The 15,515-nt window shown below is 44.7% G+C and overlaps 1 protein-coding gene across 1 annotated transcript in view; it reads right to left on the bottom strand.

Annotated features, from left to right (window-relative positions):
* LOC110501999 (uncharacterized) overlaps positions 1–15,515 on the bottom strand; it is a 60,373-nt gene that overhangs the window by 7,682 nt on the left and 37,176 nt on the right. The window contains exons 8-32 of the mRNA XM_021579873.3: positions 15,405–15,431; positions 15,174–15,248; positions 13,618–13,680; positions 13,429–13,464; positions 13,248–13,286; positions 12,908–13,003; positions 12,632–12,667; positions 12,454–12,513; positions 12,323–12,358; positions 12,113–12,157; positions 11,951–11,983; positions 10,198–10,258; positions 10,023–10,058; positions 9,737–9,883; positions 9,474–9,560; positions 9,250–9,333; positions 8,943–9,013; positions 8,329–8,520; positions 8,047–8,215; positions 7,837–7,929; positions 7,527–7,729; positions 7,012–7,444; positions 6,701–6,790; positions 6,446–6,598; positions 6,220–6,318 (exon numbers count right to left, since the gene is read on the bottom strand). Of these exons, the coding sequence (XP_021435548.2) occupies positions 6,220–6,318; positions 6,446–6,598; positions 6,701–6,790; positions 7,012–7,444; positions 7,527–7,729; positions 7,837–7,929; positions 8,047–8,215; positions 8,329–8,520; positions 8,943–9,013; positions 9,250–9,333; positions 9,474–9,560; positions 9,737–9,883; positions 10,023–10,058; positions 10,198–10,258; positions 11,951–11,983; positions 12,113–12,157; positions 12,323–12,358; positions 12,454–12,513; positions 12,632–12,667; positions 12,908–13,003; positions 13,248–13,286; positions 13,429–13,464; positions 13,618–13,680; positions 15,174–15,248; positions 15,405–15,431 (2,464 nt within the window). The remainder of the gene's footprint in view (positions 1–6,219; positions 6,319–6,445; positions 6,599–6,700; positions 6,791–7,011; positions 7,445–7,526; positions 7,730–7,836; positions 7,930–8,046; positions 8,216–8,328; positions 8,521–8,942; positions 9,014–9,249; positions 9,334–9,473; positions 9,561–9,736; positions 9,884–10,022; positions 10,059–10,197; positions 10,259–11,950; positions 11,984–12,112; positions 12,158–12,322; positions 12,359–12,453; positions 12,514–12,631; positions 12,668–12,907; positions 13,004–13,247; positions 13,287–13,428; positions 13,465–13,617; positions 13,681–15,173; positions 15,249–15,404; positions 15,432–15,515) is intronic.

Here is a 15,515-nt window from a genome sequence, read left to right as displayed (position 1 = left end):
CTGTATCTGATTTGAGTCGTCTGGGTATGTCTGTATCTATTTTTGGGGATTTTCTCCCATTCTTCCTTCCTGAATCTCAAGCTCTGTTAATTAAGTTTGCTGTTCATCGCCCCTCCCCAGCGAACTTCAAGTCTTTCCTCAGATTTACAATGGGATTTGAGTATCGGCTTTGGCAGGGTCTCTCAAGGACTTTCACATTCTTGTTCTGAAGGCATTTCAGCATTGCTTTGGCTGTATGCTTGGGGTCATTGTCCTGTTCGAACATAAATCTATCCAGTCTAAGGTTATTGGCACACCAAAGCAGGTTCTCATCAACTATTTACCTGCATATGGCTCCATTCATTGTTCCCTCTATCCTTACCAGTCTCCCATTCCCTGCCACTGAAAAGTATATCCATAGCATGATGCTGCCACCACCATGCTTCACAATAGGGATGGTGTTTTTTATTTTTATTTCACCTTTATTTAACCAGGTAGGCTAGTTGAGAACAAGTTCTCATTTACAACTGCGACATGGCCAAGATAAAGCAAAGCAGTTCGACACATACAACAACACAGAGTTACACATGGAATAAACGAACATACAGTCAATAATACAGTAGAAAAGGTCTATACAGTGTGTGCAAATGAGGTAGGATGAGGGAAGGTAATAAATAGGCCATGGTGGCGAAGTAATTACAATATAGCAATTAAACACTGGAATGGTAGATGTGCAGAAGATGAAAGTGCAAGATGAGATACTGAGATGCAAAGGAGCGAGATAAATAAATAAATACAGTATGGTGATGAGGTAGTTGAATGGGCTATTTACAGATGGGCTATGTACAGGTGCAGTGATCTGTGAGCTGCTCTGACAGCTGGTGCTTAAAGCTAGTGAGGGAGATATGAGTCTCCAGCTTCAGAGATTTTTGGAAAGGCGGCCAAAGGAAGAATTGACTTTGGGGGTGACAGAAAGATATACCTGCTGAAGCGCGTGCTATGGGTGGGTGCTGCTATGGGGACCAGTGAGCTGAGATAAGGCGGGGCTTTACCTAGCAGAGACTTGTAGATGACCTGGAGCCAGTGGGTTTGGCGACGAGTATGATGCGAGTGCCAGCCAACGAGAGCGTACAGGTCGCAGTGGTGGGTAGTATATGGGGCTTTGGTGACAAAACGGATAGCACTGTGAAAGACTGCATCCAATTTGTTGAGTAGAGTGTTGGAGGCTATTTTGTAAACGACATCGCCGAAGTCGAGGATCGGTAGGATGGTCAGTTTAACGAGGGTATGTTTGGCAGCATGAGTGAAGGATGCTTTGTTGCGAAATAAGAGGCCAATTCTAGATTTTTATTTGGGATTGGAGATGCTTAATGAGAGTCTGGAAGGAGAGTTTACAGTCTAACCAGACACCTAGGTATTTGTAGTTGTCCACATATTCTAAGTCGGAGCCGTCCAGAGTAGTGATGCTGGACAGGCGGGCAGTGATCGGTTGAAGAGCATGCATTAGGTTAGTAACATAGTGTCCAAAGAAGGGCCAGAGGTATACAGAATGGTGTCGTCTGCATAAGAGAATCACCAGCAGCAAGAGCGACATCATTGATGTATACAGAGAAGAGAGTCGGCCCCAAGAATTTAACCCTGTGGCACCCCCATTGAGACTGCCAGAGGTCTGGACAACAGGCGCTCCGATTTGACACACTGAACTCTATCAGAGAAGTAGTTGGTGAACCAGGCGAGGCAATCATTTGAGAAACAAAAGCTGTTGAGTCTGCCGATAAGAATGTGGTGATTGACAGAGTCGAAAGTCTTGGCCAAGTCGATGAATACGGCTGCACAGTAATGTCTCTTATCGATGGCGGTTTTGATATCGTTTAGGACCTTGAGCGTGGCTGAGCGTGGCCATGTCCAGCTCTGAAACCAGGTTGCATAGCGGAAAAGGTACTCGAAATGGTCGGTAATCTGTTTGTTAACTTGGCTTTCGAAGACCTTAGAAAGACAGGCTAGTATCGATATAGGTCGGGTGATTTGTAGGGGTCCAGATTTTGCAGCTCTTTCAGAACATCAACTATCTGGATTTGGGTGAAGGAGAAATGGGGGAGGCTTGGACGAGTTGCTATGGGGGGTGCAGGGCTGTTGACCGGGGTTGGGGTAGCCAGGTGGAAAGCATGGCCAGCCGTAGAAAAATGCTTATTGCAATTCTCAATTATAGTGGATTTATCGGTGGTGACAGTGTTTCCTAGCCTCAGTGCAGTGGGCAGCTGGGAGGAGGTGCTCTTATTCTCCATGGACTTTACAGCGTCCCAGAACTTTTTTGAGTTTGTGCACATTTCTGCTTGAAAAAGCTAGCCTTAGCTTTCCTAACTGCCTGTGTATATTGGTTCCTAACTTCCTTGAAAAGTTGCATATCACAGGGGCTATTCGATGCTAATGCAGAACGCCACAGGATGTTTTTGTGCCTGTCAAGGGCAGTCAGGTCTGGAGAGAACCAAAGGCTATAGCTGTTCCTGGTTCTATTTTTTTTAAATGGACATGCCATGGTGAGGAAGGCACTTTTAAAGAATAACCAGGCAAAAAAAAGGCCTGCTCGCTGATGTGTTTTAGGGAGCGTTTGACAGTGATGAGGGGTGGTTGTTTGACCGCAGACCCATTACGGATGCAGGCAATGAGGCAGTGATTGCTGAGATCCTGATTGAAAACAGCAGAGGTGTATTTGGAGGGCAAGTTGGTCAGGATGATATCTATGAGGGTGCCTGTGTTTACGGATTTGGGGGTTGTACCTGGTGGGTTTCCTTGACAATTTGTGTGAGATTGAGGGCATCTAGCTTAGATTGTAGGATGGCCGGGATGTTAAGCATGTCCCAGTTTAGGTCACCTAGCAGCACGAGCTCTGAAGATAGATTGGGGGCAATCAATTCACATATGGTGTCCAGGGCACAGCTGGGGGCAGAGGGTGGTCTATAACAAGCGGCAACGGTGAGAGACTTGTTTCTGGAAAGGTGGATTTTTTTAAGTAGAAGCTCAAATTGTTTGGGCACAGACCTGGATAGCCTGCAGAGCTCTGTCTTACTATCTCTGCAGTAGATTGCAACACCGCCCCCTTTGGCAGTTCTATCTTGTCAGAAAATGTTATAGTTAGGGATGAACATTTCTGGGGATTTGGTGGTCTTCCTAAGCCAGGATTCAGACACGGCTAGGACATCCGGGTTGGCAGTGTGCTAAAGCAGTGAATAAAACAAATTTAAGGAGGAGGCTTCTAATGTTAACATGCATGAAACCAAGGCTTTTAAAGTTACAGAAGTCAACAAATTAAATCATCTGGGGAATAGGAGTGGAGCTAGGCACTGCAGGGCCTGGGTTAACCTCTACATCACCAGAGGAACAGAGGAGGAGTAGGATAAGGGTACGGCTAAAGACTATACGAACTGGTCGTCTATTACATTTGGAACAGAGAGTAAATGGATCAGGTTTCTGGGCGCAATAGAATAGATTCAAGGCATAATGTACAGACAAATATATGGTAGGAAGAGAGTACATTGGAGGTAAACCTAGGCATTGAGTAATGATGAGAGAAATATTGTCTCTAGAGACATTTAAACAAGGTGATGTCACCGCATATGTGGGAGGTGGAACTAAATAGTTGGTTAAGGCATATTGAGCAGGGCTAGAGGCTCTACAGTGAAATAAGACAATCACTAACCAGGACAGCAATGGACAAGGCATATTGACATTAGGGAGAGGCATGCGTAGCCGAGTGATCATAGTGGTTCAGAGTGGCTGAGCTGGCTGGAGACACGGCGATTCAGACGGCTAGCAGGCCGGGGCTAGCTGGCCGGGGCTAGCAGGCCTTGGCTAGCAGGCCTTGGCTAGCAGGCCGGGGCTAGCAAGCTAGCAGAAGGGCCTTAGAGGGATGTCGCGACGGAGGAAAGTCTGTTTTAGCCTCCTCGTGCGTGTGTTAGACCGGTGATGAGTTGTGCCTGGTTATCTCCAGATATAATGCTTTGCATTCAGACCAAAGATTTCAATTTGGGTCTCATCAGACCACATTATCTTTTGACTCGGAGTCTTTCACATGCCTTTTTGTAAACTCCAGGCACGCTGTCATGCCTTTTTTCTCAGGAGTGGCTTCCATCTGACCACTCTCCCATAAAGTGCTGTAGAGACTAGAGGTCGACCGATTAATAGGAATGGCCGATTAATTAGGGCCAATTTCAAGTTATAACAATCGCAAATCGGTTTTTTTGGACACCGATTTTGACGATATTTTGTTTTTGTGGTTTACAGCTTTATTTAATCTTTATCTAACTAGGCAAGTCAGTTAAGAACACATTCTTATTTTCAATGACGGCCTAGGAACAGTGGGTTAACTGCCTCGTTCAGGGGCAGAACGACAGATTTTCATCTTGTCAGGTCGGAGGATCCAATCTTATAACCTTACAATTAACTAGTCCAACACAATAACCACCTGCCTCTCGTTGCACTCCACAAGGAGACTGACTGCCTGTTACGCGAATGCAGTAATCCAAGGGAAGTTGCTAGCTAGCATTAAACTTATCTTATAAAAATTTTAAAAATCAATCATAATCACTAGTTAACTATACATGGTTGATGATATTACTAGATATTATCTAGCATGTCATACATTGCGTATAATCTGACTGAGCATACAATTATCTAAGTATCTGACTGAGCGGTGGTAGGCAGAAGCAGGCGCGTAAACATTCATTCAAACAGCACTTTCGTGCGTTTTGCCAGCAGCTCTTCGTTGTCCGTCAAGCATTGCGCCTTTTATGACTTCAAGCTTATCAACTCCCGAGATGAGGCTGGTGTAATCGATGTGAAATGGCTAGCTAGTTAGCGCGCGCTAATAGCATTTCAAACGTCACTCGCTCGCTCTGAGCCTTGGAGTGGTTGTTTCCCTTGCTCTGCATGGGTAACGCTGCTTCGATGGTGGCTGTTGTCGTTGTGTTGCTGGTTCGAGCCCAGGGAGGATCGAGGAGAGGGACGGAAGCTATACTGTTACACTGGCAATACTAAAGTGCCTATAAGAACATCCAATAGTCAAAGGTTAATGAAATACAAATGGTATAGAGGGAAATAGTCCTATAATTCCTATAATAACTACAACCTAAAACTTCTTACCTGGGAATATTGAAGACTCATGTTAAAAGGAACCACCAGCTTTCATATGTTCTCATGTTCTGAGCAAGGAACTTAAACATGAGCTTTCTTACATGGCAAATGAACAGGCAGTTAACCCACTGTTCCCAGGCCGTCATTGAAAATAAGAATGTGTTCTTAACTGACTTGCCTGGTTAAATAAAGGTAAAATAAATAAAAAAAAATAAAAAAAAAAAAAATATTGCACTTTTACTTCTCCAACACTTTGTTTTTGCATTATTTAAACCAAATTGAACATGTTTAATTATTTATTTGAGGCTAAATTGATTTTATATTATATTAAGTTAAAATAAGTGTTCATTCAGTATTGTTGTAATTGTCATTATTACAAATAAATAAAAATCGTCCGATTAATCGGTATCGGCTTTTTTGGTCCGGTATCGGTATCGGCGTTGAAAAATCATAATCGGTCGACCTCTAGTAGAGACTGCTCTAGGCAGAGTCTGGGTGGTTCCATATTTTTCCCATGGACACCACTGTGCTCTTGGAAATGTTAAACACTAACACTAAATCACACATCTATCTTGCCGCTATACTGACAGTTTATTGGACTTGGTATAGTTTCTGCTCTGACATGCACTGTCAACTGTGGGACCTTATATAGACAGGTGTGTTTCTTTCTAAATCCTGTCCAAACATTTTAATTCACCCCAGGTGGACTCCAAGTTGTAGCGACATCTCAAGGATGATCAAAGGAAATTTGATGCACCTGAGCTCAATTTTGTCATAGCAAAGGGGTGTGAAAACTTATGTACATGAGATATTTCTGTATTTCATTTTTAATAGATTTGCTAAAATGTAAAAAAAAAAAAAACATGTTTTCACTTTGTCATTATGGGATATTGTGTGTAGATGGGTAAGACATTTTTTTTAAAAATACATTTTAAATTCGGGCTGTAACAACAAAATGTGGAATAAATCAAGAGTCATGAATTATTTCAGAAGGCAGTGTATACTGTATATTGTGCAAGACAAATACATACTTTCAGACTAGGTAGTATACAATTTTGGACCATTCCCGATAAACCGAGGGGTGGTGCGAAGCCTACGCAGGTGACTTACCTGGCTGACCAGGTGTACCGGGCTCTCCATCCTTTCCTGGCATACCAGGTACTCCAGGCTGTCCTGGATAACCCTTCTCTCCCGTGTATCCAGGGTCACCTAATGAGAAAAAGTGGGATTTAGCACAACTAAACTATTCACAGTGACGGTTTGAAAATACCATTTGAACTAATCATCTGACACAGACATACAGCGCAGTAGGATGGGCCATGTTCATGTTCTATACCTGGATCCCCGAGGTCTCCTTTCTCGCCCTTCATGTGCTCCATGTCAACGTCAGTCATGTTGCCAGCAGGGCCCTGGAGACCTGGCTCTCCCCTCTCTCCTTTGGGTCCATTCTCACCGAACTCCCCTCTTGGCCCAGAGATACCAGGGTCACCTGAGAGAAAGAAATTAGTTGTGAGAGATGTAATAGTATAGTGGTGTAAAACACACTGATTGGTATTCTAGAAGTGCAAATGCTGTAGTTCTACTGTCTCACCTCTCAGTCCTGGACTTCCAGGGTTCCCAGAAGGACCCTGATATCCTGGTGTTCCAGGTGTTCCCATGACTCCCATCTCTCCCTTGGGGCCTGGGAAACACACACATCAACAAATAAATGATAATCAAATGGAAAAAGATCTGAGTATTGAAGGTCAGAGCTTACAAAGTATTGAAGGTCAAAGCTTCTCAATTTCACCAAATGCTCTTTCAATTCAACAGCAATCAATACAGACTTGTCCAGTCAACAAGTGTCAATGTCCTTCAGTTACATCAGACCTCCTACACTGTTCTGAGGCATGTCAGTCTCACCTGCCCCCCCAGGGAATCCATCTCTGCCGGCGGGGCCTGGTCGTCCTGGAAACCCCTTAGAACCAGAAAGTCCAGGTAATCCTGAGTCTCCCTTCTCTCCCTGAGGGCCGGGCATGTCCAGACCAGGAGAGCCAGGCAAACCCTTATCACCCTTCACACCATCATGACCGAAGAGGCCAGACTCTCCAGGGGGTCCCATGGGTCCAGGGGCACCAGGTTCTCCTGCTCCAGGGGGTCCAGGGGGTCCAGTGCCACCATGCTGACCAGGGGGTCCGTGGTCACCTTTGATGCCCTGAGCTCCAGGTGGTCCTGTGTGTCCCTCTTGTCCGGGAATTCCAGGTAGACCAAGGTTGCCTTTCTCTCCAGGGAAACCTGTCACTCCGGCAGGACCCTGAGCACCTTTAGGTCCAGGTAGACCCCTACCTGGCTCACCCTAGAGAGGACAGTAGAAGATTGGTTGGTTGTGGAGTTTGAAACAACAGGAAGTGAAGCAAAGACACATATAAAACACCCACCTTTGGACCAGGTGTGCCTGATATTCCAGAGAAACCATCCTGTCCAGGTTTTCCAGGCTCTCCTGGCAACCCAGTGGCTCCTGGAGCTCCAGAATATCCTTTAGGTCCAGGTGGTCCTGAGAATCCAATGCCAGGTGCACCTGTGTCACCTTTCTGTCCTGGGAATCCTGGAATTCCTGGGTCTCCATGAGGTCCTCGGTCACCTGGGTAGGGATGGAGAAGATGTTCATGATGAGCTGTGCAGGGCCATGCAGGACCATAGCCTACCACAAGCTATACCAATACATATAAACACAAAGCTGCTCCTCACCTTGTAGTCCACGTATGCCAGATTCTCCTCGAGGTCCAGGGGTGCCCTGGGGTCCAGGTGAACTCACACCTTTTCCTGGTTCACCTTTCACTCCTGACACGTAGGGAGAGAGTAGATACACATGGTCATAGGCTCCTTATACATGTATGTATGTATGTATGTATGTATGTATGTATGCATCTATAGCTTCATCTGCAGCTGCACACCCACCTGGTTGTCCAGGGATTCCAGGTCGGCCTCCTTGGCCAGATGTACCCTTCTCTCCAGGCTCCCCCTGCCGGCCAAACCCTGGTACACCAGGAGGACCCCTCTCTCCTGGGGGTCCAGTGATCCCAGGTTCCCCATCTGGACCACGGTCCCCCTTGATGCCATCTTGGGCCTGTAGGCAGAGATCAGAGATAGAGAGGGATGAGTGACTACATCACTGCATGAGATGCTGCAAGCTTTAAAGTGATGGCTGAAACACACGCACGCATGTGTGCACACACTTACAGGTTCTCCTTTGGGTCCGGGCACGCCTGGTAGTCCAGCTTTCCCTGGCAGTCCATCCACACCTGGCAGTCCTCGTGTGCCCACGAAGCCAGACCCTCCTTTGTCACCCTTCAGCCCTGGAGCCACGTAGATATCGCCAGGCTCACCATGGGCTCCTGGAGCCCCGATCAACCCAGGAGTACCGTAATTACCCTGAGGAGAGGAGACAGCAGGATCAAATCAACAATCTATTTTATTAGAAAACTACTAGACAAACATACATAGCAATGACGTGTCAATACTGCACTATAAATTGTGCCTTCCTGTATTATACTTATGCTAAAAAAATTTAGTCTATTCTACTCAGCCATTTACTTTATGTTCATATTCTTGTCTTTTATTATTTCTAATTGCTGTTGCATTGTCGAGAAGGTACCTGGAAGTCAGCATTTCGTTGGACGGTGTATCCTGTACATACGACTAATACAACTTGAAATGTGAACGTCCTCTGACTACTTGTTACACACAAATAAGGATCTTGATCTTCATGGAGCTATAGTGACGCAACATTTCCACCGTAATGGTCGTCATCATGTTCTATTAGAGGAATGAGTAATGTGATGAAGATAACTCACGGGGCTTCCATCAGGCCCAGTAGGTCCAGGCAGGCCCGTGTCTCCTTTAGTGCCTGCTGCTCCAGGATATCCTACAGGAGACGAACCACACCTCTCAATCAAACACATCAACACCATCTCATAGGAAAGAGTGTGGAGGCGGATTAATATAGGCCCTTGGGTCAGGATCTTAACCTGAGATACAGGCTGAAGATGTGGAACTCAATCTTAGCGCCAATCACTTGTTGAAATCAATGGCACCAAACGGTTTCAATGCTGTACATGTAATCTCAATTTATGATTCATTCAATAGTGTGGGTCACCTCACCTTGCAGTCCTTTAGGCCCCTGTGGACCAGGGAGTCCAGGGGGCCCGAAGGCTTCACACTGCACACACGTGTCTCCCTGATCACCTGAAGGTACAACGCAATACAAGTTTACAGTATAGAAATAACAGGTAGGTGACGGCGTGGGATGAGATCACTCGCTAACAAAGTCAACTTCTCAACTGCACTATATGAAATGACCAAGTCTCACCATCTCCTCTCCTTACCTTTCTGTCCCAACTCCCCCTGTAGTCCTGGTGGGCCGGGGGGTCCGGGTGGTCCCTTCTCAAGGGCTGGATCACATGGCTCATCACCTATACAGAAAGCACAACACACACACACACACACACATACAGAGAGAGGTGGTAAAAGTGAGAGACATCTCAGGTAACACTCAGGCACTTAAAAGACTCCGGCGCTATATGTATAAATCAGCTACATGACTCCAGAATGACAAAGGTCACACTATGCATGTGTAAAGTGTACCTACCAGGAGGTCCAGGAGGACCAGGGGGTCCGACGGATCCATCTTGTCCAGGCTTTCCTGTGAGAGAGTCCCCATCTGCACCCCTGTCTCCCTTCTGACCAATCTCTCCTGGTTGGCCCTTCTCTCCGGGAGGTCCTTCAATAAGACTGCCTAAGATACACCACAGAGGAGGCACACAGTGAGGTTTGAGGATGTCAACTAACACACTACATGACAGAGAGGATGTCAAATATGACCAAGTTTCAAAGAATGCACTGATCACTTGATGGGTGTGTTTTTGTTCTCTTACCTGGTGGACCAAGGTCTCCTTGAAGACCAGGGAAACCTTTCAGACAGAGGAAAAATTGACAGTTGGTGGTACATAAGGCCTACATAGAACCTTAGTGTGCATTCTTCTATGGATGCTGGTGTGATAACATAAACAGTGTAGTTTTATAAAAGGGTGGTGGTGGGGTGCACGGTACCTCTTTCTCCTTGTAAGCCCGGGAGACCAGGGGGGCCGGGAGAGCCAGGAGCACTATCAACCTTAAAATCACAGAAAACAAAAATGTATACAAATACAAAATGTCCATCACCCTGCATACCAGACTCATATATTACTACACTATTTAAGAATAACGCTGATGCTCAGCACTCTGTTGGTCTCATTTCACTTTCAAAGATTGTATGGTGACATCTGGTGGTAGAAAAAGGGAATTGCACCTAAATATACCAAAGTTAGATAAACGTGCTTAATGGTCTCAGCACCTCTACAGAGAAAGCGAACAGAGCAGAGGTTCCTAAACTAGGGGTTGCCTGATATAAAAATGAAAATTGTTCAAATCTAAAAGTAAAAATTCAATGAGACAGCACCCTTATATTGTGGGAAAGTGCAGCACTTGACCATTGCCCTTGAATCATTACCACAGTGAATGGCTAAGCCTGCAATGCTATGAAACCACACACTATTGAAGATATTTTGATAGATAGAGGAACAGAAACTCACATCAATACATTTGTAAGATAACACTATGAAACTAAAAATTGATGCTAGCAATCAAGCTAGCAATCAAGACGAAACTGACTGAATGACTCAAACTCCCCACCATATGCTCTCCAAATGGACGTTAGCTGTGTGGGCCGAGACGCAGAGTGCTATAGTGACGAAAAAATGATTTCATGGGATAGAGTGGTGAGCTTTTGCAAAGATGGGGCTCCATCTATCACGGGACGGCAGGCAGGCCTCTTCACTCTAGTTATGTTCTCAACTGGCCTACCTTGAAGGCCAATAAAGGTTAAATAAAAAAAATGAATGGGTCTCCCTCTACCATATGGATGCATTGTATGATACACCCACTATATGGAGATATGGGATCAGAGAATGACAATGTTATATTTCATATTGAGTCTTGATGGTTATCGAGGGAGAGTGTTGGAAAGATTTTTCAAATTGAGAGAGGAACTGTAGTCATTCGCAATGGATGTGAAAAAATGGACTTTGTTGTCTTTCTGTGTAATGACAATAAAATGTGTATCTTTGCCTATGCAACGACATACAGTATTTGGGATACTGAACGAACTGAATGCAAGCATGCAGGGGAAATACAACAAAATTGTACAGATGAGTGACAGAATCAGCTAAATCCGTTTGACGGTGATCCTGGCTCAGTTGACATGCCGGTAAGTAAAATGGAACAGCTGATCTAGCTGTCATGTGACCGAATGCTGCAGGCAATAGATTCACGGGTCACTATGGAGACGTTTTGGTTCCTGACTCAAAGGGAATACGATGCATTAAAACTCATGGTACGCTGATTCAGTGCTCTCGTCTGCATTAAAAACAAATAGCGATCCAGGTTGGATGTGACAGGAGAGATGAGGTGCGACCACGCCCCCTGACCTTGAGAAGCTCAGATGCGACATGCACACCCATCTCATTAGTGATGGTGAGATAAAATAAATGATGTCAGACTAATATGCAATTGACTGTCATAGCCCCACCTTCAAAGTATATGATGGTGAGTTAAGAAGACAATCAGTTCCTCAGATCAGAAATACTGTTAGAATGTTTTACAATTGACTGCCTTAGCCATAATTAAAAAAGTAAACATGGGCTGTTAATTACATCATTTGTTTTCACATGGGTGGGGTCATGATCATTTTCAGATATCAAAATGGGGTCGTGGGCCAAACATGTTTGGGAACCACTGGTATACAGTATGCAGAGACAGTACTTACATATGCTGGAGGTCCTTTCTCTCCCTTTTCACCCTAGAACACAGAGAGATGTCAATTTTATTAGCCTCAGAACTGAAAGGTAAATCAGAGATCATTTATAATAAGCATATGACAGGTGTGTACATGTTTTGACAGGTACAGTATAAATGGTTGCGTAGTTACCGGTGTTCCATGGTATCCAGGGCCGCCAGGAAAGCCTCTCTCTCCCTGTATGACAACAGGCACATCACAATGATCAGGACAAAGACATCAAACAACTGAACTACTGAGACAAAACCCCAAGAGAGAGCGAGTGAAGGACAGTGACACAGAGAGAGAGAAATACAAGAGGGTGGAGTGAGAGACTAGGTGTATACGTGTATGACTATATACCTTAAATCCATTGTCGCCATCTTTGCCAGGTTTTCCCTGAAATCCAAGACACAGAAACTCAGTTCTTCCATGAAAGCAAATAATGTTGTTTTTCTTCAATAAAATATTGAAATGTGATCATCTTCACTCACCCTTGGTCCTGGTGGGCCTTGTTCACCCTTGACCCCGTTTAGATGGGGAATGCAAGAACCCTGCAGACAAAAATGGAAATTACATCAATGTTACTCATAGTGGCCATCAAAATATTTACTTCATGTACTGTAATGTCATTTCATGTAAGAACAAGTTGAAAAATACTAAAACACTCACTTTGTCTCCTCTGTCTCCTGTCTCGCCTCTCTGTCCCTGAAGGACAGATACAAACACCTTTAGTAAGGAGGCAGACCTACTTTCCCTTCATCCATTCATCAAACCATTCATCCATCCATCCATCCATCCACCCATCCATTGATACCCATAGATGTGTTAACAGAATGAGATGGAGGACATTCGTCAGTGGCCTATGCTCCATGAAGGATTCAAGGGCTTAGGTCAAAGTAAGTTGTCATCGTCCATTATTATAATTGATTATAAAGAGCTGGGTACCGGTGGTCCAGGGAGGAAATGAGTAACGGTATTTCCTCCCGCTTCCTGTGACGGGAGTCCAGGGGGGCCAGGGGGACCACGGAGCCCTTGTGCACCCTATCAGGAGAGGGAAATACCAAGGGTACGGATCAGAAACGGGAACAAAGAAAACTATATAGAGTGGAAAGGCAGAGGGCTTTGTCCTGGAAGAAGAGGAGGTAAAGGCAGAAAGGGACCAAATCTGTCCCTCAATGGTGAAGGAAGGATTTTAGAACTGTTTACAACTGATTTATTATGGCTAAATAATTGCTTATTAACTCTTTATAAAGTTGTTGTGAACATGAACGTGTGCGTGTTTCACCTTGTCTCCCTTCTCACTCTGGAATGACAGCCGGTCACCCTGGAGAGAAGGCCAACATCATTACTGAGGCAACTTATTGAACATCACAAATGAGAGCAATCTGATTGGATGAACGACAATATAGAGTACAATAGGTGGAAACTTTGGCCTATTATTAGAAGATAATTGACAACAAGCCTACCTTTTCTCCTGGGGGGCCAGGTATGCCAGGGAAACCCTAAAGGGAAAGAGGAATATAGTCTGTGTTCTAAAGACAATATGATCCTGAATGTTAACATTCTTCACAAAAGTAGTGAGAATAAGGTATCATAGAATTGGGTATCAAGTCTAAGTGATCCTGTGTTGGCCCAGTGTTAGAGTGGTCGCTCACTCTGGGTCCGTCTGATCCCTGGTTTCCTGGGGGGCCTTCGGGTCCTGAGGGGCCATTAGGTCCCTGTAGGAAAGAAAGGATGAATATTCTGTATAAACAAGTTGTTGTCAGGCACGCGCGCACACAAACAATCACAAGCACGCACACACATACAGTGCCTTCGGGAAGTACTCAGACCCCTTGACTTATTCCACATTTTGTTACGTTACAGCATTATTCTAAAATAAACTAAATAAATACAAATCCTCAGCAATCTACACACAATACCCCATTATGACAAAGCGAAAACAGGTTTTTAGAAATGTTTGCACATTTATTAATTATAAAAGACAGAAATACCTTATTTACATAAGTATTCAGACCCATTGCTATGAGACTTGAATCTGAGCTCAGGTGCATCCTGTTTCCATTGATCATCCTTGCAATGTTTCTGCAACTTGCGTACCAAAACATTTCTGCATTACTGAAGGTCCCCAAGAACACAAGTTAGGAACCACCAGGACTCTTCCTAGAGCCCGCCTCCCAGCTAAACTGAGCAATCGAGGGAGAAGGCACTTGGTCAGAGAGGTGACCAAGAACCCGATGGTCAGTCTGACAGAGCTCCAGAGTTCCTCTGTGGAGATGGGAGAAACTTCCAGGAGGACAACCATCTCTGCAGCACTCCACCAGTCAGTCCTTTATGGTAGAGTGGCCAGACGGAAGACACTCCTCAATAAAAGGCAAATGACAGCCAGCTTGGAGTTTGTCAAAAGGCACCTAAAGACTCTCAGACAATGAGAAACAAGATTCTCTGGTCTGATGAAACAAAGATTGAACTCTTTGTCCTGAATGCCAAACGTCACTTCTAGAGGAATCCTGGCACCATCCCTACGGTGAAGTGCGGTGGTGGCAGCATCATGCTGTGGGGATATTTTTCAGTGGGAGGGACTGGGAGACGATTCAGGATCAAGGCAAAGATGAACAGAGAAAAGTAGAGAGAGATCCTTGATGAAAACCTGCTCCAGAGCGCTCAGGACATCAGACTGGAGCGAAGGTTCGCCTTCCAACAGTACAATGAGCCTAAGCACACATCCAAGACAACCCAGGATTGGCTTCGGGACAAGTCTCTGAATGTCCTTGAGTGGCCCAGCCAGAGCCCGGACTTGAACATGATCAAACATCTCTGGAGAGACCTGAAAATAGCTGTTCAGCAACACTCCCCATCCAACCTGACAGAGCTTGAGAGGATCTGCAGAGGAAAATGGGAGAAACTCCCCAAATACAGGTGTGCCAAGCTTGTAGAGTCATACTCAATAAGACTTGATGCTGTAATTGATTGCAAAGGTGCTTCAACAAAGTACTGAGTAAAGGGTCTGAATACTTATGTAAATGTGATATTTCAGTTTTAGATTTTTTATAAATGTATAAAATCCTGTTTTTGCTTTGTCATTATGGGCTATTGTGTGTAGATTGATAAGGGGAAAAACAATCTAATAAATTTTAGATTAAGGCTGTAACTTAACAAAATGTGGAAAAGGTCAAGGGGTCTGAAAACTTTCTGAAGGCACTGTACGTACCGGTAAACCAGGTGTTCCAGGGAATCCTTTATCTCCTTTCAGTGGGATGATTCCTAAAACACCACCTGGGTCTCCCTGAGAGAGACAGACAGAGACAGGTTAGAGACTGATACACTACACACAGGGCCCATCAACAATGTTTTAGTAGATGTCTTATGATGCTTCCATACCTTTCAACACTGAAATGTACATACTTTATTTAGGATGTAAAAGTCCTCGGTTTTAACTTACTTTCATTCCCATTAGCCCAGGGATACCCTGAGGAGAGAGATAGAGTTGTAGATCTCGCCCGATTGAATGATAAACACATTTTATTAAGAGCTTGTTATAACATCTTTCAGT

This window comes from Oncorhynchus mykiss, chromosome 22 (assembly GCF_057628025.1).
Source record: "Oncorhynchus mykiss isolate SJ-2025 chromosome 22, ASM5762802v1, whole genome shotgun sequence".
NCBI lineage: Eukaryota > Metazoa > Chordata > Actinopteri > Salmoniformes > Salmonidae > Oncorhynchus > Oncorhynchus mykiss.
The sequence above is the reverse complement of the archived record's forward strand: the minus strand, read 5'-3'. Positions and strand labels throughout refer to the sequence as shown.